At 41.8% G+C, this 23,052-nt stretch overlaps 2 protein-coding genes across 8 annotated transcripts; one reads left to right on the plus strand and one right to left on the minus strand.

Moving 5' to 3' along the window:
• The first annotated feature begins 786 nt into the window (after positions 1 to 786).
• Positions 787 to 14,596, plus strand: svopa (SV2 related protein a). Its single transcript, XM_020490117.2, has 16 exons — positions 787 to 1,062; positions 4,508 to 4,668; positions 4,938 to 5,023; positions 5,208 to 5,306; positions 5,546 to 5,617; positions 6,168 to 6,292; positions 6,644 to 6,707; positions 7,044 to 7,169; positions 7,259 to 7,387; positions 10,232 to 10,305; positions 10,547 to 10,623; positions 11,477 to 11,581; positions 11,734 to 11,845; positions 12,182 to 12,263; positions 12,593 to 12,682; positions 12,813 to 14,596. The coding sequence occupies exons 1-16, from the start codon at positions 1,028 to 1,030 to the stop codon at positions 13,026 to 13,028; spliced, it is 1,653 nt and encodes a 550-aa protein (XP_020345706.2). The 5' UTR covers positions 787 to 1,027; the 3' UTR covers positions 13,029 to 14,596.
• On the minus strand, positions 14,597 to 22,713 carry LOC109895969 (D-amino-acid oxidase). 7 transcript variants are annotated; one of them, XM_031829979.1, is made up of 14 exons: positions 22,185 to 22,652; positions 21,937 to 22,024; positions 21,617 to 21,670; positions 21,424 to 21,457; positions 21,063 to 21,258; positions 20,643 to 20,757; positions 19,841 to 19,917; positions 19,576 to 19,641; positions 19,104 to 19,158; positions 18,533 to 18,637; positions 18,363 to 18,445; positions 18,053 to 18,170; positions 17,740 to 17,838; positions 14,597 to 15,273 (listed from the first exon to the last, which is right to left on the minus strand). In XM_031829979.1, exons 4-14 carry the CDS (start codon positions 21,437 to 21,439, stop codon positions 15,148 to 15,150), a joined length of 1,056 nt encoding a protein of 351 aa, XP_031685839.1. In that variant the 5' UTR covers positions 21,440 to 21,457; positions 21,617 to 21,670; positions 21,937 to 22,024; positions 22,185 to 22,652; the 3' UTR covers positions 14,597 to 15,147. The 7 variants fall into 7 exon arrangements, with proteins under 7 accessions (XP_031685839.1, XP_020345703.1, XP_031685837.1 ...); XM_020490114.2 differs by lacking the exons at positions 21,424 to 21,457; positions 21,617 to 21,670 and having other exon boundaries at positions 22,185 to 22,713; XM_031829977.1 differs by lacking the exons at positions 21,424 to 21,457; positions 21,617 to 21,670 and having other exon boundaries at positions 18,363 to 18,637; positions 22,185 to 22,713.
• Positions 22,714 to 23,052: the final 339 nt, after the last annotated feature.

Genomic DNA, 23,052 nt, shown 5'->3' on the forward strand with positions numbered 1-23,052 from the left:
GTGTGTATTGGTTTGAAAGACAGAGAGGGTGTCAGTGTCCCCTCACTACAGCGGTGTGTGTTTGTGACAGCCCCCCCAACACACACACACATTCCTCTGCTGATATAGATATAGCCTCTCTGTAAAGTATATATTCCCTCTGTAATCAGCCTATACTCCAAGGTTTTATGTTTACTGCTCTTTATGATGTCTATGTGGACATGCGTCTGTATTCTGTTTGTTGTCTATTGCTGGCAGCACCTTCTCACTAAGGCAAATTATGGGTATGTGTAAATATACATGGCGAATAAAGGTCATTCTACAGACAAAGATCTGTCTAATGTTATGTGCACTTTGACTCAGGATTAAGCAGAAGTAGCTGAGCTTGTAGAGTACTAGAGATCTGCATCTTAATTAGAGAAAGGTTTAGGTTAGTTCTGATGGTCAATAGATGTTCATTGATTCTTAAACTATGAAAAAATGATCGAATCCCCATAGTAAATCCTTGCACTGGCAGCGGTTCTGGCATTTTCTCACAACAGCCTATGCAGTAACGTGGTCTTCGTTGTGATTACTCTGTGTCTTTCTTCAATCAGTTTGAAATACCTTAATTTGCGATCAAACAGACTAAGACATCAGTTGTGTTGCACCATGCAGTGAACACACCGGTCGCGTTCCCCTGCTCAGACGTTGCATGCATAAACCAATGGTTGCGTGTCACGTCTCGACTGTGTCATCGACTGACAGATTGCTATAACATATGATGTGGTTAGCTGATACGTAAAATACCTAACCAGGCGTTGTAAGATCCGGTATGTGTCAGCAACGCCAGGGCAGAGGCATGCACCCGTCCTCTCTGACTGGAACACTACTGTGACAACGACACTGGAAGCTGAAATTGTGAATATCCCGTTCCTCATTGGCTCTCCGCTGAGAACAAGGACGGGTCGCTCTCCGCAAGCCCGTGGTGCTGAAATCTCGTCTCGCTATGATAACAATGTAACGGCAATGAAACACTTCACTGTGGAACCCAATAAACATCACCAAAATGGAAGATGATTTGTTCCAGTTAAGACAACTCCCGTGAGTATACTCAACAATATATATGTATATATATATATATATATATATAAAAATAGACTTAATTTCTAATTTGATCGTGGCTGGGCTAATTTGCTAAACGGACCCAACATACACAGCCTTTCTTAGCACACATTTTCGTGATCGTTTTATTCGCAGCTGTTGGTTGACAGAATGATCTCTTGACAATATTATGTGCAACATTGCATTCCTCTGTTGAGATAGCCACAGTGCAATACGCCACTCTACGCGAATACAATGTGGCATGTCGAGGAACTGACGGTGCGTTTTGTTTGAAAGCATCAATGACCGGTAAACAGTAACCATAAATCAACTCCTCATATGGGTGCTACAACAAGGTCGCCTAGTATTTGTATCTATTTTTCCCTTGTATCTCAATGTATTTTTTTACTGGTAGTGACAGTGTGCATATTTGTAAAATGGTTCATTCACATCATTGCCTACTGCATATGAAGCTACTACTGTGACAACATCATTGGTCACGTCTTTATTTTGATCATCCATGAGTTGCACCAGTTTGTTAGTATGGATTGGATAACATATAATATTTTACACAACATGTAGCAAATATAAAATTAAAATGAACAAATTCCCCTGATATTTCTGCTCGGCAATAGCCACGCATTTAGCCTACCAATTACTGTATAGGGACTGCCTATTACTCAATATTTAGTAGTAATAATTATGACCACGATTTAGAATATCCATACTACAATGTCATCTCTTGTGGATGATAATCTATTATGTTAATTTATGTTTATTGTTAAAAAGATTAACATGCTTTTCACTGAAGGTACAGTGAATTTAGGTAAAGCTTTTAGTTTAGCTTGTCAAACAGAGATGTCCACACATGGCTGTCACTATCAATTTCCAACAAAGTTCCTATTGAGCCTCTCCTTTTTAATGTGTAATAAAATAAAAGCATAACATTCTCTTTCTAATTGTTCCTATGGTAGTAAAGCAGTGACTTGGCAGTAGGCCTGGAAACGATCTAACTAAGAACTGAAATTGTGTAATAAGTGACTGTGGCTGCAAACCTTGAGTTCTAATGCTCAGAACTGCCTTTCTCCCCAGCGTGAACCCCCAAATAATATTTCCTAACAGGATACATACGGTATATCTTAAAAAGCTATTATGTTGAAGGAGAGGAATTTTGAGGCAATTAGGCCACATTGAAACTTTACTGCAGAAAGTGTCAAGCCACCAACACAAAGGTTTACAGGATCTGTCCATTTTCCATTCTCCAAATCTATATATGGGATAAATGTGGGATTGTTCTGTACAGAACTGAAAGAAACTGAAGTACAGGAAACAAGGCATGTTGATTTCTAGGCTCCTCACTGGGCCACCAGCTGTATTTATTCTGCCCTTGGCAAATTGGTGTAGTAATTACAGTGATTAAGACATCACTGGTTCTCCTTCTCACCCTTCTCTGTCTCAGAGGTGCATACAGGCCTGAAAGCAATTGATGTCAAAAAGTCCCTTGGCCCTGATGCTCTAGGTGCCTGTCTACTACAATTATCTGCAGACATAATTGCTCCCTCTTTAACATGCATCTTTAACCTCACCCTAGAATGTAATGAAATCCCCAAATTGTGGAAATCAGCATTTGTCCTACCTCTTTTGAAAGGTGATCCGACTCTACTGAATAACTTTAATCACAGATCTAAATGGTCTGTTCTGGCAAAGGTATTGGAGTCCCTAGTCAACATTTAAGGTTTTTAATGATATTAACTGTGCTCTGGATAAGAAGCTACATTGTATATCTGTAGTCATAGACTTGTCAAAGGCGCTTGACACTGTGGACCACACTGTCTTAGTGTAGAGTTTGAAGTGCATTGAGTTCACTGGTCATGCTCAGGAGTGGTTTGTGAACTACTGGTCACTTCAAACCCAGTGTGTTAAGGCAGATGGCTGTAAGTCATACACCGTAGAGTTGTGCTCGGATGTGCCTCAAGGAATCATTTTTGGTCCCCTGTTGTTTATTATCTATAGCAACAACATTGGGAGACATATTGAAACAGCTGATGTAGATTTTTATGCGGATGACACTGTTCTCTATTCAAGTGGCAGCAGTTTGACTTTGGCTTTTGAAAGATCTCAAACAGCTTTTAACATTATTGAACAGAATCTGTACGATTTGAAGTTTGTTCTTAATTCTTCTAAAACAAAATGCATGATATTTTCCAATACTGAACACTCTGAAAACCATGTAATTACTACTTTGGAAGGACATTCTGTAGAGCAAGTCAAAACGTACAAATATCTGGGAGTTTGGGTGGATGAGAAGTTGAGCATCACCACCCATATAGAGAACCTTGTCAAGAAACATAAGCTGCGTATTCGGTTTTATTACCGTCACAAAGCTTGTTTTTCCTTTGCCCCCAGAAAATGGTCGATTCGTTGTACTTTTCTCTCTGTGTTGAACAATGTTGATACTATGTATCTGCACTCCTCAAGCTCTACACTGGACTTTTGACTCTGTGAATCATGCAGCCCTTTATTTTGAAACCAATCAGAGACATCTAACTCAACATTGTGATCTCTACAGTGCTGTCAGGTGGACATCATCAGCAACACGCAGGCTCAAACACGGGTACATTCTTATTTATAAGGCCATTTTAGGAGAACTGCCATTTTATCTATCCTCTCTTCTAGCTTGAAATGAAAGCACATACAAGCTCAGATCTCAATCTTGTTTTATGCTAGCAGTTCCAAAAATTTGAACTGAGCATGGAAAAAGGTCATTTCATTACTCAACCCCTTGGTCTTGGAATTCCCTCCAAGCCAAACTGAAACTGATGAACAGATTGTTGAGACATGTAGTTGTTTCTAGTTGTCACCCGATGTCACTTGTTTGCATTGCCTTATGTAAGAAAGCATGTTGTGTTATTTCACATTCCTGCACGCACACATACACATTCACTGTCTTTTGCCTCTTGCGAGACTGTCATTGTAAATAAGAATTTGTTCTTAATTGACTTGCCTGGTTAAATAAAGGTTAAAAAAATAAAGGTCTGCCTCAATGTTCCTTTTACAATGTTCCACCCTCTATCAGCAATCTGTTATTTTACAAAATGAGGAGTTTATAAACTCCACGTACAGATAACATACAGGTGTTTTAAGTATTATCTTAATTTGAGAATTCATATTTTTCCTCAAATCCAATCTATTTGCCATCTACACACAATTTTTAGGAGTCACACAAGTTTCTCAGTTGTGAACAGCAGTGCGTAACTTCCCTCCGTTTCCCTGACACATCTCACCCACTGATGGATTTCACCACCCAGTCACAAAGCACAGAGTACATAGGAACAACTTATATCACCTAGGCAACAGCCTCTCATTCTCGCTTCATTCAGCTCTGTTTCCTTACGGTAGACTGGCAACTGATCAAAGTTGATTTTCCTGGCTTTCTCTCTTGCAGCGTGGTCAAATTCCGTCGCACGGGTGATAGCACACGCTCTGAGGATGACGGCGGGGGCAGAGAGCAGGAGGTCCAGATCGATGGGAGGCAGGCTTATATGGAGTCTGTGGCACTTCAGGATGGTGCACCAGTACCTCGGGAGTTTGCGAATCCAACTGATGGTATGACTGGGTCCCTCCTCAGCCTCCACTCTCAGTTTCCCAACCAAACTCATAACAACTCCCATATGCATGGACCACCTTCCCACTCTCTCCTTCCACCTATCCCCTCCCTGCCTGGGGACCACTGGGCTTTTATAAGTGGCTTAATCTATTATGAGATTGACTACAGTTACTCATTTTGGACACATTTATATTAATAACTTGTAATCCATACTTGCAAGTCGTCATCTGTATTTTATGTGATTTCTTACTTGAGTTGTTCTCCACAGACACTTTCATGGTGGAGGATGCTGTGGAGGCCATTGGCTTTGGGAAGTTCCAGTGGAAACTCTCCATCCTCACTGGTCTGTCCTGGGTGAGCAGCCAAGCATTAGACAGGGCTAGTCTGGTCAGAGAGGAAAACATAAGTTTCATAACATGTTGTGTACATTCTGTATTACAAACATGTGCATGTGGATTTAATGTACTGTATATGAGCAAAATTCACTGTGCCTTCATTGTTTCCTTCCGCACTGGTCCTTATGGCTGTTGTTTTTCAGATGGCTGATGCTATGGAGATGATGATTCTGAGCATCCTAGCTCCACAGCTGCACTGTGAATGGAGGCTGCCAAGTCTGTGGGTGGCGCTACTCACCTCGGTAATGCCCGACACATTCTTACACTGACTACAAGTAATACTAAATGATGACTAGATTGGTGGGCTAACGGTAGTTGTTGAGAAGCTGGTGGTGATTGGATGGACTCGTAATTGTAGTGATGAGTTTAATAGCAGTAGCTGTTGATGTTAATGCAGTCTTACAGTGCCACTTGTCACTTTTCATTACAGATAAAGCCTCTACATATAGTGATAACTAGTCCCTCTGTTTCTTTTATCCAGGCGGTGTTCATTGGAATGATGATCAGCTCTTCCATTTGGGGGAACATATCCGACAAGTATGGCAGAAAAACAGTAAGTTCAACGACTGGGTTTATTATGGGGGAGGTTATGACTTTCACAACAGAACAGACACAGCTATATTGATTAATAATTTCACAACAGGACAGACACAGCTATATTGATTAATAATTTCACAACAGAACAGACACAGCTATATTGATTAATAATTTCACAACAGAACAGACACAGCCATATTGATTAATAATTTCACAACAGGACAGACACAGCTATATTGATTAATAATTTCACAACAGGACAGACACAGCTATATTGATTAATAATTTCACAACAGAACAGACACAGCTATATTGATTAATAATTTCACAACAGAACAGACACAGCCATATTGATTAATAATTTCAAATCAAATCAAATCAAATCAACAGTTATTTGTTTTACAGGCTTTCGTGAGACATCAGTTTTATATCAATGTATTGGGAAAAGATGGGGAATGGGGAGATCCATAACAGTGTGATGCGTGGTAGAGATAGTTGGGGTATTTTGTTGTCAGTGTCAGAGCTCACAGCTCTGGATGTGGGTGTGTATGTCTGTGTGTACACAGGGTCTGAAGATGAGTGTGGCGTGGACCATGTTCTATGGTGTCCTGAGCGCCTTTGCCCCCGTCTATGGCTGGATACTCTTCCTTCGTGCCCTGGTGGGCTTTGGCATCGGAGGAGCACCACAGTCGTACGTGTCCCTTCTCTCTGCATTATAGCAATAGCTACAGTATATACTTTAGTAGTTCAAAGTAAAGGATTGGGTTATGTTATTTACCCAGTTATAAGTAGGCAATTTATAACTGGGTAGATAACATAACCCTGGCTGCTCCCCATAGGGACATTCATATTTCTCATTGTCACAGTTGTAAACAAATATATACATATATATTTTATTGTTTCATTCACACCTGCACTGCTGGAGCTCGGAGCTTGAGAATTTCACTGTACACTGCAACTACAACTGTGCATGTGACTAAATAAAAAATAAAACATCTTATTCTAGAAGTGGCATAATAGTCACATGTCCTTCTCCCTTCAGGGTGACACTGTATGCAGAGTTTCTCCCCATGAGGTCCAGAGCCACCTGCATCTTGCTGATAGAGGTATGGCTTACCCTTAACTATCCTATATTCTGTATGTAGTTCTACCTTCTGTCTGTAGCTGGTCCAACCCAATTCCTTTCCCCTACCCTTCTAACTCTGCTGTCCTGTGAGGTCCACTTTCAACTCTGTCAAGTCCTTAATTGATTTGAGACATTAGCAGGTCAGTGTGGTGCACATTGATCCACTTGTTTGTGAGTGATCCTCTTGATGCCAGGTTTGTGGCCCTTCAGGAGCAGGATAGGTCTCCACTCTTCGCTGGATCAATGAAGCTGCTTCACTGTGCCAGGGAACTCATCATGCCAACCTTCTCCTGTACCTATTACTGTGCCCCTGCAGATATTCTGGGCGCTGGGCACTGTGTTTGAGGTACTGCTGGCTATCGTGGTGATGCCCACTCTGGGCTGGCGCTGGCTGCTCGGCCTCTCTACCATTCCGCTCTTCATCTTTGCTATCCTCTCTTTTGTGAGTATGACAGTAACAGCTACTACCAATTCACTTGAATTCTGTTTTTTTACACTATTGAACGACTGACCCTTTGGTTTTGGAAACAGTGGCTGCCAGAGAGTGCCCGCTATGATGTGTTGACAGGGAACCAGGAGAAAGCCCTGAACACCCTGAAGCGCATCGCCAAGGAGAACGGAGCCCCCATGCCCCTTGGAAAACTTGTGGCTGCAAGACAGGTATAGCCTGCCCTGCCCCGCTTTAGGCCCAGCTTTTGGAACTTTGGATTTCCTGGATATTGCCACAATATTGTGATCACTGCATCCAATGGGTATGGATACAGATTTAGAACAATGTTCAATAGTATGAGAAAAATGTGATTGATACATGTGGATGATCTTGTTCCTGTAGTGTTTGTAAACACCCTGGTATGTTGATTAATTACCTGAACCAGATTACAGGCACTGGTTACAGTGAGAAGCTTCCACTTGAGTGGACAGATTGATGAGAACCAGTCAATATTCAGGTCCCCAAGAAAGTAGACTTCTCTGTTTACATCACATACACTATCAAGCATTTCACACATATTATTTAGATATTGACTGTTAGCACTTGGTCGCCTAGCAACACCCCAAAATAAAAGGCTTTAGATGTGCCAAGTGAACCTGAAACCACAACACTTCAATAACACTTGACATACAGTGGGGCAAAAAAGTATTTAGTCAGCCAACAATTGTGCAAGTTCTCCCAATTAAAAAGATGAGAGAGGCCTGTAAATCTTCATCATAGGTACACTTCAACTATGACAGACAAAATTAGATTTTTTTTCTCCAGAAAATCACATTGTAGGATTTCTAATGAATTTATTTGCAAATGATGGTGTAAAATAAGTATTTGGTCAATAACAAAAGCTTATCTCAATACTTTGTTATATACCCTTTGTTGGCAATGACAGAGGTCAAATGCTTTCTGTAAGTCTTCACAAGGTTTTCACACACTGTTGCTGGTATTTTGGCCCAGAAAAACAGCCCCAAAGCATGATGTTTCCACCCCCATGCTTCAGTAGGTATGGTGTTCTTTGGATGCAACTCAGCATTCTTTGTCTTCCAAATAGGACGAGTTGAGTTTTTACCAAAAAGTTATATTTTGGTTTCATCTGACCATATGACATTCTCCCAATCTTCTTCTGGATCATCCAAATGCTCTCTAGCAAACTTCAGACGGGCCTGGACATTTTTTGTGATCATTTTCTTGTGATCATTTTGACCCCACGGGGTGAGATCTTGCGTGGAGCCCCAGATCGAGGGAGATTATCAGTGGTCTTGTATGTCTTCCATTTCCTAATAATTGCTCCCACAGTTGATTTCTTCAAACCAAGCTGCTTACCTATTGCAGATTCAGTCTTCCCAGCCTGGTGCAGGTCTACAATTTTGTTTCTGGTGTCCTTTCACAGCTCTTTGGTCTTGGCCATAGTGGAGTTTGGAGGGTGACTGTTTGAGGTTGTGGACAGGTGTTTTTTATACTGATAACAAGTTCAAACAGGTGCCATTAATACAGGTAACGAGTGGAGGACAGAGGAGCCTCTTAAAGAAGAAGTTACAGGTCTGTGAGAGCCAGAAATCTTGCTTGTTTGTAGGTGACCAAATACTTATTTTCCACCATAATTTGCAAATAAATTCATGAAAAATCCTACAATGTGATTTTCTGGATTTTTTTTCTAATTTTGTCTGTCATGGTTGAAGTGTACCTATGATGAAAATTACAGGCCTCTCTCATCTTTTTAAGTGTGGGAACTTGCACAGTTGGTGGCTGACTAAATACTTTTTTGCCCCACTGTAAGATCTTCTCTAAGCATTACAGGGATATGGGTCTGAATATATACAGCAACACTTCCCCCATAAGCATTTCTGTCTCTTCTATAGATGTTATATCCCTGTATTGCTACTGCTGTATCAAATGAATTATCTAAGTCTCAGAAATGGCTAATATATGAATGTTATCTGATATTAGCAAGTTATTGATTTCATGAACTTTATTTCTAAGGCTACATATATTAATATGGGCTATTTTCAGCCCATTACTGGGTAACTTATCAGAGATAGACATAATATGGAAAATAACAAACAAGATAAAAATATACACATTTAAGTGTTTAAGTGTCTGTGTGTGCTGTGGGGTTGAACATACAAACCCATTGGCTTGGCTCTCTCATCCCTTCCAGGCTTTTAGAAAGGTGGGTGGACAATGAGCCTGTCATAACAGATGTAAGCAATGTCTCCACGCGCTCGGACAGCTTTCATGGCTGGGATAAGTTCTTTCCTCTTCTGGCACACAGCTTCAGAATAGTCCTTGTTGAGGAAGATACACATTCCTCTCAAGTTCTTGGCTCTTTCCAGAACAGCTACTTTGTCCTTGAACCTCAGGAACTTGACCACTATTGGCCTGGGCCTGTCACCTGGGCCGGTGGTGGGTTTTCCAGTCCTTTGGGTGCTCTCCACCTCAATCTTCCTGTGGTCCAAATTCAATTTCTCATTGATCATTTCCCTCACTTTCTCCTCAGCTCCGTCCAGGTCTCATGTGGAGATTCTGCAATTCCGTCCACAACCATGTTATTCTGCCTTGATTGTCCTTGTTATCATGGATTCACACACAGAACTGATGTCCTCTCTCATCTTGCCGTTCTCCTGTTTCAATTCATTGAGCTGACCCTGGGAGAACTGCAAACTGTTCTTCAGGTCCTGGACCTCTCTGGTCAGGTTGTCCATTCTTTTGTTAGTTGAATCCACCAGTATTTGGACAAAATACTTGAATCTATTTTCTTGTTGTTGAAACAATTGTTTGTTCGAACTATTTTTGTTTTGTTTAAAAGATCCTTCCCCAAAGATAGAGAGACACCATTGTCCTCAACGGTATTCCCGCCGGCTTCGGTCTTTGTCATGGTAGCAACGTAGGTTACTCTGTTACTCCTCGCAGTTCCAGACAGGGCAGGTCACATGTAATGAAAATAGGGTGTACTAAAATGGTTGTAGTTTGTTTTGCTTCAGTTATTTATCTGTCATGTTGCTTTTCTGTTTTTCAATCAGGAGGACCGTGGGAAGATCCAGGATCTTTTCTCACCACATTTTCGCTGGACCACAATTCTGTTGTGGTTTATTTGGTAAATAACCCTTTTAACAAAGAAAAACTTTGAATTTCCTCATTTTTAATTACAGGTAATTAAAAGTTAGTAAATCCCATCTGATGACTAATTTCAACTTTCCTACATTACTAAAACATAACTAGTACTGCTCTGTTACATACTTTGATTAAATGTCTTCATAAGAGTTGCATCTTTAATTAACCCAGTTTTCCAATGGGAATCATTATATTGACTGAGCACTGTGTTTTATCTGTCTCAGGTTCTCTAATGCATTTGCCTACTATGGTCTGGTCCTGCTCACCACTGAGCTCTTCCAGGAGGGGGGTGCCTGTGGGGGTGAGTCACTGCTCCTCTCCTCTGACATCATCAGTAACACTCACACAAACACTCTCAAGGACAGCATTAACCTGCTGAGGCCAAACAATCTTATTAATCAGTTCATTCTTAGTGTAATGGGAGAACAACACAGGCCAAGGTAATTTCCGACATACAATTAACATGTCATCTTGACAACTAAAAACAGGATGTTTGTGTCATGCTTTAACCAAGAATAGCTCCCGTTGACCTCAGGTCACGTTAGCGTATACACTGAGTGTACAAAACATTAGACACACCTTCCTAATATAGAGTTGCATGACGTTTGCTCTCAGAACAGCCTCAATTCATCGAGGCATGGACTCTACAAGGTGCAGAAAGTGTGCCACATGAATGCTGGCCCATATTGACTCCAATGCTTTCCACAGTTCTCAAGTTTTCTGGATGTCCTTTGGGTGGTGGACCATTCTTGATACACACGGGAAACTGTTGAGTTTGAAAAACCCATCAGCGTTGCAGTTGTTGACACACTCAAACCGGTGCACCTGGCACCTACTACCATACCACGTTCAAAAGCACTTCAATATTTTGTCTTGCCCATTCACTCTCTGAATGGCACAATCCATGTCTTAATTGTCTCAAGGCTTAACATTCATTCTTTAACCTGTCTCCTCCCCTTCATCTACACTGATCAATAAGGGATCATAGCTTTCACTTGGATTCACCTGGCCAGTCTATGTCATGGCCAGAGCAATTGTATCTAATGTTTTGTACACTCAGTGCAAGTCTCAAGGCCATTTCAGGAGTTGTGATTCTGTATGTCTGTAGTAATAACTGGTGCATCACGTGTTTCTTGTGTTATGTCTCCCTCTAGAGTCAAAAGGTAGTAAGAGGGAGCCCAGGTGTAGCCTGGAGTGTAAATACCTGACCTCAGACGACTACAAGGATCTGCTGTGGACCACCCTGTCTGAATTCCCAGGTATACTTCTTCAACCTCAACTCAGTCAGTATATTTCTAAACACAATAATTGCTGTATGGGGAGCAGTGTACTGTGAAGTAAAGTAGGTTGTAAATTGTTCTGATCGATAAAAATATCTGAATAGATTGGTTGATGTATTGATGTTGGGCAGGCCTACTGGTGACTCTGTGGGCCATCGATCGGCTGGGAAGGAGGAAGACCATGGCACTGTGCTTCTTTGTCTTCTCTCTCTGCCTTGTTCCACTCTACGCTTGTGTAGGGAGGTAAGACCATCTATTACGGCGTTATTACTACTAGTATTAGTAATGTACTACTCTCAAATTTAACATGACAAACATTACACTGTGGTGGATCCACAACTGACAACACAGTAGCTGTGTTGCTTTTAACAGTGCTGTTGTTATTAACAGTGTTGTTGTTAACAGTGTTGTTGTTATTACCAGTGTTGTTGTTAAGTGTTGTTGTTGTTATTAACAGTGTTGCTGTTAACGGTGCTATTATTGTTATAAACAATTTTGTTAACGGTGTTGTTGTTATTACCCGTGTTGTTGTTAACAGTGTTGTTGTTGTTATTAACAGTGTTGTTGTCTCTGCTCCAGGACCTGGTTGACAGTATTGATATTCATCGCCAGGGCCTTCATTGCAGGAGGTTTCCAGGCTGCTTATGTCTACACCCCTGAGGTGAGTTGATCGGCCATGGAACCCTATGGCTACATTATTGACTCTATAGAACGTCAGCTCGTACTCTAAAAACAAAGCTGAAGTGACTTGGCCTTGATTACAGGTCGACGGAGGTGGACAAACACAACATTGATTTATAACCAGATCAAACACTGTAGCTCTGCCTCTTCCTCTGTTATTGTATAACTATGTCTTGAGATTATTTATGGCTTCAAGATTATACTACATTTCAGACGTCAGCTTTCTGTCAGTTGTATTTCTTTGATCGATTTGTAACTAAACGAAGGACTAGTTCTTTGCTCCATACTCCTGTTCTCCTGACTCCATAGGTATATCCAACAGCAACCAGAGCGTTAGGTCTGGGCACTAGTAGTGGAATGGCCAGAGTGGGAGCCCTCATCACACCCTTCGTTGCACAGGTAAAACATGTTTTTAAAGGTTACCACAACCAATATAAGGTATATTTGCTTTATACTTAATGTGTACTGAAAGACAGTCAAGTCTTCACAGAGAGACACTCATACTGCATTCCTCCTCTCTTTCCTGCAGGTGATGTTGGAGTCTTCTGTGTACCTGACTCTGTCAGTGTACAGCATCTGTTGCATGCTGGCTGCCATCGCCTCATGTGCTCTGCCCATTGAGACCACTGGCCGGGGCCTCCAGGAGTCCAGCCACCGCGAGTGGGGCCAGGAAATGATGGGCCGGGCCCATGGCAACAGCTCTGGGGGCATCCCACACTCTGACTCTGGGTCCCAGGAGGACTGAACACAGGCAAGAAGGTGGTGGAGGATGGAGGCTGGAGTGGAAAAGAGGGGCAAAGAAGGAGAAGGAAGCTAGGCAAGAAGCCCTTGTCCATTCTCAACTCAAATGTGTCATTACTGGTTTGTATATAGGCACCACAGTGGCTTGAGAGAGAGCCTGCCAGCAAAATGTTATTCAAAAACATTTCTCTCCGATTTTAATCTTCGACCACTACCATGATTTTTGCTAATGTACGATAACCGCACTCTGAGTGAGACAGAGCTCAATGGAGTATTCAAAGTTGCACTGGATGGTGGCAGGGAGAAAAAACATTCGGGTGCGATTTGCCATTCTTCCAGCTCAGTATTTGAATTTTACAGTCATATTGTGAGAGAAGAACAGCGAGAGCGATGGTAGAAGAGTGTGATAGAGGACGTTGATTTGCTGCATTGTTTCTATTAAACCCGTTTCCTCTAAGAGATCATACTCAGGTCCTACTACTTGTTTTTGGATGAGGGACAAATGGAGGACTTTTGCCTAATGAAAGGGCAGCTGCTTTGAAACATCCCAAAAAGTCCATTATCTTGTGCAAAGCTAGAATGAAAACAATGACATGTAACGAATTGCTATCTAATGTTACTGTAATTACTCACTCAACATAATCAAATCTGTACATCTTGGGTCGTCTGCACGTCCCCATCACCACGGTAACCATCAGCTACTGTAATCACCCTGCTGTCAACTGACATGAGGCACTTCGAGGTGTGGGGTCACTAATCTCAGTTACACTTCAGTTTAGAAACGTATAAGTGAGGCAATCATAATGACGACGTAAAGTCTCTCTGTGCAGCTGGTATAAGCATTTATTAGCACTCATATTGTAGTCTGACTTGAACGGGATCGTACTGTTGTCGCACAGTGAACATTGTTTATGTAAATTAGGGAAATTGCAGATGGGTACAGATGAAAGTTCATGCCAGGTGTTACAATGCTTATATGTGCATGTTGAAGGCTTTATATGTCATGAAACTGAAGTGCTACTGAAATCTTTGAACCGTACTATACTTTCACCTCTTATTCACCCAGAGTTGTCAGTCTGGTACAGTAGTATTTACTCCACATGAGTGAAATGATTCAAAGCAAACATAATCACATGGTTTTTCAGGGTACACCTCAATGGCTGGCTGTGAATGCTAAACATCATGTTAACCTGAATTCACATATTAAACACAGAACACTCAACAATACTGATAATACAAACACACACACAAACCTTCATACAACAATTTATCGGAGTGGCACAGCTTTTGCTTACTGGACAAAAGTCATCTCTGTATATACTATACCAATACCTGGTTTGGTTGTTGTTTGTTGGTGAGGTGGTGCGGGGATGGTCTTTGTCCCCTTGTAAAAGTAACACATGAAACAAGTTGTTGTTGAAAATGGTAGTGAACCCTGGACATGTTGCTGTTTCCTACATGCCTGCCATTGCAGTTTAGTACCACATAAAAAATTTCTGTGCACATTCTTCTCAGTACACTGGATGTAAATGTGTATGATACAACAATAAATTAAGTTTCAAAAAAGCAGAATGTTGGATTGTGGAAGTATTTATTTCTTCACTCATTTTCAAACTTCATAAGTTTTAAAACTCATGATATCTTAACATTTTTGTTTGATATTGCACTCCTATTTTTATGTCACATTTGTAAGATTTGCTAATCACACTTTGGAAAAAAATGTATTGGTTCAATATGTTGTATATTAGCATCTCTTCAACTACAATATAAAAACATTACTTTTCAAAATAGATTTCAATCGATTAGCTAATAGTTATGACTACACAACAAAGGAAATTGTCATTCAATAAAAGCATTCCTGATGACTGGCATGAAACCATTTCAAGGCTGGCTGGTAGTCTGTGTTCCAAGTTAGCTGGTTTTGGGTTAATCAGGTACTCCACTACCTAAACTCTGATTTTGAGTTGTTCTCTTGCAAATACGAAGGAACCCTCACTGTTGTCTGAAGGCCCCAGGAGTTTCCTATGCGGGTTCCTTCGCAAACCATTCTGATGTTAAAATGGTCCCATACAGACATGTGAGAGATACTGATGGCACTGCTGTTTAGGTAATAAACCACTAGTTCACAAACGAGACCTGGGCTCCCAGCCCTTCAGCTCCAATATCTCCCCCAAGAGCCGAGCTGCCTCCTGTGCACAGCCTCGGTGGATGGTCAATCCGAACCCTCCATGGCCATAGTTGTGGATCACCTGAAAACAGCACATTAATATCAGTCTTTGTCTATGTACTTCTAATCTGGAGCCTTTTTATTTTATTTATTTATTTCACCTTTATTTAACCAGGTAGGCAAGTTGAGAACACCTTTATTTAACCAGGTAGGCAAGTTGAGAACACCTTTATTTAACCAGGTAGGCAAGTTGAGAACACCTTTATTTAACCAGGTAGGCAAGTTGAGAACAAGTTCTCATTTACAATTGCGACCTGGCCAAGATAAAGCAAAGCAGTTTGACACACACAACGACACAGAGTTACACATGGAGTAAAACAAACATACAGTCAATAATACAGTATAAACAAGTCTATATACGATGTGAGCAAATGAGGTGAGATAAGGGAGGTAAAGGCAAAAAAAGGCCATGGTGGCAAAGTAAATACAATATAGCAAGTAAAACACTGGAATGGTAGATTTGCAATGGAAGAATGTGCAAAGTAGAAATACAAATAATGGGGTGCAAAGGAGCAAAATAAATAAATAAATAAAATACAGTAGGGAAAGAGGTAGTTGTTTGGGCTAAATTATAGGTGGGCTATGTACAGGTGCAGTAATCTGTGAGCTGCTCTGACAGTTGGTGCTTAAAGCTAGTGAGGGAGATAAGTGTTTCCAGTTTCAGAGATTTTTGTAGTTCGTTCCAGTCATTGGCAGCAGAGAACTGGAAGGAGAGGCGGCCAAAGAAAGAATTGGTTTTGGGGGTGACTAGAGAAATATACCTGCTGGAGCGTGTGCTACAGGTGGGAGATGCTATGGTGACCAGCGAGCTGAGATAAGGGGGGACTTTACCTAGCAGGGTCTTGTAGATGACATGGAGCCAGTGGGTTTGGCGACGAGTATGAAGCGAGGGCCAGCCAACGAGAGCATACAGGTCGCAATGGTGGGTAGTATATGGGGCTTTGGTGACAAAACGGATTGCACTGTGATAGACTGCATCCAATTTGTTGAGTAGGGTATTGGAGGCTATTTTGTAAATGACATCGCCAAAGTCGAGGATTGGTAGGATGGTCAGTTTTACAAGGGTATGTTTGGCAGCATGAGTGAAGGATGCTTTGTTGCAAAATAGGAAGCCAATTCTAGATTTAACTTTGGATTGGAGATGTTTGATATGGGTCTGGAAGGAGAGTTTACAGTCTAACCAGACACCTAAGTATTTGTAGTTGTCCACGTATTCTAAGTCAGAGCCGTCCAGAGTAGTGATGTTGGACAGGCGGGCAGGTGCAGGTAACGATCGGTTGAAGAGCATGCATTTAGTTTTACTTGTATTTAAGAGCAATTGGAGGCCACGGAAGGAGAGTTGTATGGCATTGAAGCTTGCTTGGAGGGTTGTTAACACAGTCTCCAAAGAAGGGACAGAAGTATACAGAATGGTGTCGTCTGCGTAGAAGTGGATCAGAGACTCACCAGCAGCAAGAGCGACCTCATTGATGTATACAGAGAAGAGAGTCGGTCCAAGAATTGAACCCTGTGGCATCCCCATAGAGACTGCCAGAGGTCCGGACAGCAGACCCTCCGATTTGACACACTGAACTCTATCAGAGAAGTAGTTGGTGAACCAGGCGAGGCAATCATTTGAGAAACCAAGGCTGTCGAGTCTGCCGATGAGGATGTGGTGATTGAAAGAGTCGAAAGCCTTGGCCAGATCAATGAATACGGCTGCACAGTAATGTTTCTTATCGATGGCGGTTAAGATATCATTTAGGACCTTGAGCGTGGCTGAGGTGCACCCATGACCAGCTCTGAAACCAGATTGCATAGCAAAGAAGGTATGGTGAGATTCGAAATGGTCGGTAATCTGTTTGTTGACTTGGCTTTTGAAGACCTTAGAAAGGCATGGTAGGATAGATATAGGTCTGTAGCAGTTTGGGTCAAGAGTGTCCCCCCCTTTGAAGAGGGGGATGACCGCAGCTGCTTTCCAATCTTTGGGAATCTCAGACGACACGAAAGAGAGGTTGAACAGGCTATTAATAGGGGTGGCAACAATTTTGGCAGATAATTTTTGAAAGAAAGGGTCCAGATTGTCTAGCCCGGCTGATTTGTAGGGGTCCAGATTTTGCAGCTCTTTCAGAACATCAGCTGAACGGATTTGGGAGAAGGAGAAATGGGGAAGCCTTGGGCGAGTTGCTGTGGGGGGTACAGTGCTGTTGACTGGGGTAGGGTAGCCAGGTGGAAAGCATGGCCAGCCGTAGAAAAATGCTTATTGAAATTCTCAATTATGGTGGATTTATCAGTGGTGACAGTGTTTCCTATCTTCAGTGCAGTGGGCAGCTGGGAGGAGGTGTTCTTATTCTCCATGGACTTTACAGTGTCCCAGAACTTTTTTGAGTTAGTGTTGCAGGAAGCAAATTTCTGCAATCTGGAGCCTAAAGGGTGACAAACACTAATAGCCAAATAATACATATTGGTTACTGAAAAAGTAGTAACCAGTCTATTCTTGGTGACTCACCTCAAATGTGGTTGGTCCAGACTGCATGGTCTCCCTCTCCAGTCGGACTTTACTACGAACAGGCCTGAGCCCTGACCAGTCCTCCACTATCCGGGCATGCTGAGGAGTCAGGGGGAGGTGAGCCATATGAATAAACAGACAGGGAAGAGCTAGCTAATGTAGTTATACTGTATCTGTACTTGTATTCTGTCTACTGGATGAGAAGCATTGATTTGGTTTGATGGCTGAGCCATTTAAACATAGGTGCTGTGATAACCCCTCTATTCAATGTCTGTCAGACTAGGGATCTTTTCAAAGGTCTGTGACCTCTGACCTTGAGGCTGGGCTCCAGCTGGCAGGCCCCCTCCCATATCTCCTTGTGGTCCTCAGAGTTGTTCTGCTCACTCCAGTTCCCCAGCTGGAAACACCCACCAACAACCACTGAACGACTCCTACAGAGACAGGGCAGAAGTTATTGGTCTTTAATTCACTGTATTCCAAAATAAATTTAAAAAAAGGAGCTGAATACTTAGACAAACGTATACTTTGATTCTGTAATTATATGCAACAACTTGAAAAATGTGTAATAACTGCTTTATTGACACCTGCAGTAGGTGGAATTTCTGATATTTTATCCACTTTACCCTGGTATAATGTACGGTGAATTGTAGGTTCCAGCAGTGAAATTGTGGGTGAGGATCCAATGCTTAAGCCATGGAGCATCCACCTGAAACACAGACAGATTAAGAGTAACATAATCAGCCATGTCCTCATTGTAATTACCAAACTCACCTTTCAACCTTTGCACTCTGACCTTCAGTATCTGCCCACGGCCTGGTGTGAGGTCAGGGTCAGGCTGGAGATCCCCTGACCTCACTCCTGTGCAGTTGATGATGACGTCTGCCCCACTCTCCGCAAGCTGAACTCAACAGACAAGGCGGCAGGAAGAAAAGTTGGGAGGTTGAATTCAAATAAATAAACACGGCTGATATTCATGAACAGGGGTTTATGAAAGCCAAAGCTCTCCCTCTCTGCTCTCCCTCTCTCTGGGGTGGTTTGTAGGATATTAATGACTGGATATTGGATATGAATACTTTCAAGATATTTCTCAAAATTAAACACTGAGTAAAACTAATATGGTTGAGCTGCACTCTGAGCATGAATGCACTGTACTGTGTAAGACACTCCCGTTGGGTAAGGAAAACACATGCCTAGATTAGATGGAAATTAAATAAGCATAGTAAAATTACTGTCATCAGGACAAAAGAGGCCAAGGACAGAATGAGGTCCTCAGAAAATACAGCACCTTCTATCTTCATACTCCTTGTGAGGTGGGAGTCTTAGAACATTCCGCACTGTTCATTATATTCATTTAGAACTCTCACCACTTTGAAGGACTCTATCCTCCTCTGGTAAAATGTCACACCTCGCTTCTGTAACCTAGAAACATCACATAAAGGTATATAGAAAAGGAAGTAATATAGGGAAGCCAAATTGCACATATTTATATGATGTTAGGTTGGGTGCTAAAACATAATATTGACCTTGAGAGATGATGTAACCACCATAAGAAAGAAATAACACATTATCTTTTGCTTCCCCTTCCCACTAGATAAAACCCAGGTTATCCCACAGCTGTGCCAATAAAAAGTTATTCTCAAACAACTGGTTTGACCATTTGTAAAAATTCTAACTGCTTTAAAATTGTATATTTTGTAATGAACTAAACTGGTCATAGATTTATGTAAAATATAGATGGTTAACTTACGAAATGGAAATGCTTGATCATATGGCCTTGTGTGTGTGAACTATCAACACTTTTTTGGATATCACAGATAAGGTAAGTAAATCACTCACCAGTCCATCAGCCAAGGCAAGTAACTTTTCCCCTCCACCATGAGAGCAGTGTTGAACCACCCATAGCTAAAAGGCCCCCCGACATAAACAAGGGGAGAATGACAGTGAGGGTCAAAAACAATGACAACTGATAGGGGCACATGCTGCATGACCAGACTCATTCTAAAGTCATCAGCCGTATAGGGTTGCATGACTCCTGTCGACATATGACAACAGCCAACGGGACTAATGCAACAAAAACATAGCAAATGTCCAAACAAAGTACCAGTAAGCAGGAAACAGCGCCAGCTCTCGTTTAGTAAGCCGTCTGAAGCCCAGCACACTATCTTTAAAAGAGGGATCCTGCAATAAAAGAGAGTGAATATAGTTATTAGTTACTAATTATTTTCATGACCTTCCATGCCTGTGCTGGTTTGCGGTTGTAATGCAGAGGCTTCATTAAATCCTTTAGCCTTGTGACAGAGAGAGCATACAGTGTGGTCTCAGTGGCCATGTCTTCTAATTATGTCATGGACCTGTCTTTGTAATACTGAAGAGTAGACTATTGAGATGGGCTTAGTGTATTCAGACTATTCAGAAAATACAAACATTGTAAACTTAGCGAAGCAACTGCTACGATAGAACATTGCTACACTGTAATAACACAGATGGTGGAACAGGAACTTGGGCTCAAGTTCATCTACTTCAGCAGAAGGCTTATACAGATGTAGATAGACTTTATAACAACTGGGCTCCCGAGTGGCGCAGCAGTCTAAGGCACTGCATCTCAGTGCAAGAGGCTTCACTACAGTCCCTGGTTTGAATCCAGGCTGCATCACATCCGGGTGTGACTGGGAGTCCAATAGTGCGGTGCACAATTGGCCCAGTGTCGTCCGGGTTTGGCCGGGGTAGGCCGTCATTGTAAATAAGATTTTTGTCTTAACTGACTAGCCTAGTTAAATAAAAATCTTGAAATGTTTAACTGCTAGGCCTTGCCTCCATGTGAGTGATGAAGTATGGGTCAGTTAACTGTTATCTGAGGGTGAATCTATGTCATGATGTTTAGCTGAAGATACACTAATACTCACTGGTGCAGGCTCACTGCAAAGGTTGTAGCCAGACTGGAGGAAAATCCCCATTTTGATAGAGTCCGGGGAGCTCAGGAAGCTCAACAGGTAGTCAAACGTCTCCTTACACCATTTACTGCAAAATAACACATAGAGAATGATACAGTGTAAGCATTCACTTATAAAACATTCTATTGATTCACTGACTACAGGCGTGCACAAAATGTACTCATCACAGGAGGTTGGTGGCACCTTAACTGGGGAAAATAGGCTTGTGGTAATGACTGGAGTGGTATCAGTGGAATGGTATCAAATATATCAAACAGATGGTTTCCAGATGTTTGATGCCATTCCATTTGCTCCATTCCGGCCATTATTATGAGCCGCTCCCCTCAGCAGCCTTCACTGGTATTCATAGAGCCAAGCAGAAAGCCCTCTCACGTCTCCTGGACATTGCCCTTGTCGTAGAGGTATGGCTGCCAGAATCCTGCAGCCCCATCGCTGGTGGTCAGTGGGGTGAAGCAGTCCGCATACACCTCAATGGTCAGTGGACTGACTATGGAGTGGTACTGCTCATAGATGCTTTGAGCTGTGGACAGGCCACTGACCCCAGCTCCGATCACTGCCACACGCATGTCTGGAAATAACAAACACAACAGTTTACTGTTGTTGCTACTTCTGTTGTTATTATTACTTATTTTTGTTTCTGATTTGCATCCATTCTTTGTGACCTTGGTTCTGCTCAGAATCTGCTACCATTCCATATAACTTTTAACAAACATTTACATGTCCTTGAGTGTACCTGACCCACTGACCATCTAACTGTATGAAGTATCCTGAAATTGTGAGAAAAAAAACAGAATATAAATATATATCAAAACAACCCCGAGCTGACAAGGTAGAAAGCTGTCGTTCTGCCCCTGAACAAGGCAGCTAACCCACTGTTCCCCGGTAGGCCGTCAAAGTAAATAAGAATTTGTTCTTAATTTACTTACCTAGTTAAAAAAAAAATGTAAAGCCTGCACGTGTCCACACTTTGACAAATCCTTCTGAAAACAACATTGGAAACTGACAAAGTAGCAATATAGCCTGTAGAGATTGGTATAAGTATGCTTCTTGCAGGTTAAAACAGTGTGAAGTATCTGTTTTGCTCGATATTCGATGGCTTTGCTGCAACTTTGAAAATGAAACATTCTCGAAATGGCGATTGGTTGGATGCAGATTGTAAGAAAAGAAGGTGAACAAATAATTCAAGAAATGTCAAAGTAAACTAGAAATCATTATAAAATGGAGACAGCAGGAAAACTGGATTTACCTTCTAAGTTGCCTTGTCCTCGAGCTGACAATCCGCCTCCAAATATAGCGTCACATGGTCGGTCCAAGGTACAGAAGTCGTCTTGGGTCTACGTGACAGATAAAGGCTTGAATATGAAAATATATCCCACTCTATTAGCCTTGCCCGGCAATGAATAATGTACTGTAGAAAAATATTTTGTTAAAACTAATTGAATTACAAAAATGACATCTACTTCTACTAGGTAACATTTAAAACGTTCACCGTACTTGAACCCATAAGGCCTGTAGGGGAGAGAGGCGAATGTTGAGCCATTTTTACGAGTCTTTCTTTTTCCCAAAGCAGTTAAGCCAAAACCACGGCCCGTTATTCAGAGAGGCGTTCTACAACGCTTTGAGCGCTCTCCAAGTCCGGAAGGGAATATCACGAACGCGAAATTTCAGTCACTGATTAATAACGTTTGCCCTTGTATTTCAAGATTGAAAAATATAATAACATAATGTCGTTGACAGAGCTAACCATTAACGTCCCTTAACGGTCAAAGACAGATTCAATGGCTGTAGCATAGCATAGCAAAACCTTTCTGTGGGTTTAAGTGAAAGTGGTAGCTCGAACTGTGCAGTTATGTCTCCATGAGATGCCGTCTTAACTAGAAGTGTGCCGAGTAGTTGGACAAAACTAATATCATAAGGGATATGGGCAATTTTCTGTATATGATTATGATCCCAGGATTTTTTGTAATTATCCGTGATTGGAAAAAAAAGTCATTTACGGGTGCCAGCACGCAACTTTTTCATGTCAATCAGTCAACTGAGGCGCTATATGGTCTAAATAATTCAACTGGCTAATTTGCCTGTCTGTAAGAGAAGGGCGGGCTGTTGGTTGATCCTGCTGCTCTGATTGGATAGAGTAAAGCTGTATTTCTCTTTTCCCGCACTTCGTAATTTCACCCGATCACTTTCACTTCTCTGTTTCGGTCTGATCATTCATGTTAGCGTACAACTATGATAAATCAAATGGCAAGGACATTTGCTATCAAGATATCAATGTGCATAATATCTAACAAGCGGGGCAAGGGTAGGGAAAAAAGCTGAAATGCAGACGCGCATTCTGACTGTGAGCAAACTTGTCTGCCTG

This window comes from Oncorhynchus kisutch, linkage group LG8 (assembly GCF_002021735.2).
Source record: "Oncorhynchus kisutch isolate 150728-3 linkage group LG8, Okis_V2, whole genome shotgun sequence".
Taxonomy (NCBI): domain Eukaryota; kingdom Metazoa; phylum Chordata; class Actinopteri; order Salmoniformes; family Salmonidae; genus Oncorhynchus; species Oncorhynchus kisutch.

Coding starts and splice junctions, on each gene's coding strand:
- LOC109895969 (XM_031829976.1), bottom strand. Junction 19,642..19,840: donor GCGCTGTTTCCTGCTTACTG/GTACTTTGTTTG, acceptor GGGGCCTTTTAG/CTATGGGTGGTTCAACACTG. Junction 15,274..17,739: donor CTGGACCAACCACATTTGAG/GTGAGTCACCAA, acceptor TGCTGTTTTCAG/GTGATCCACAACTATGGCCA.
- svopa (XM_020490117.2), top strand. CDS start 1,028: ATGGAAGATGATTTGTTCCAGTTAAGACAACTCCC. Junction 4,669..4,937: donor GTTTGCGAATCCAACTGATG/GTATGACTGGGT, acceptor TGTTCTCCACAG/ACACTTTCATGGTGGAGGAT. Junction 5,307..5,545: donor GGGTGGCGCTACTCACCTCG/GTAATGCCCGAC, acceptor TCTTTTATCCAG/GCGGTGTTCATTGGAATGAT.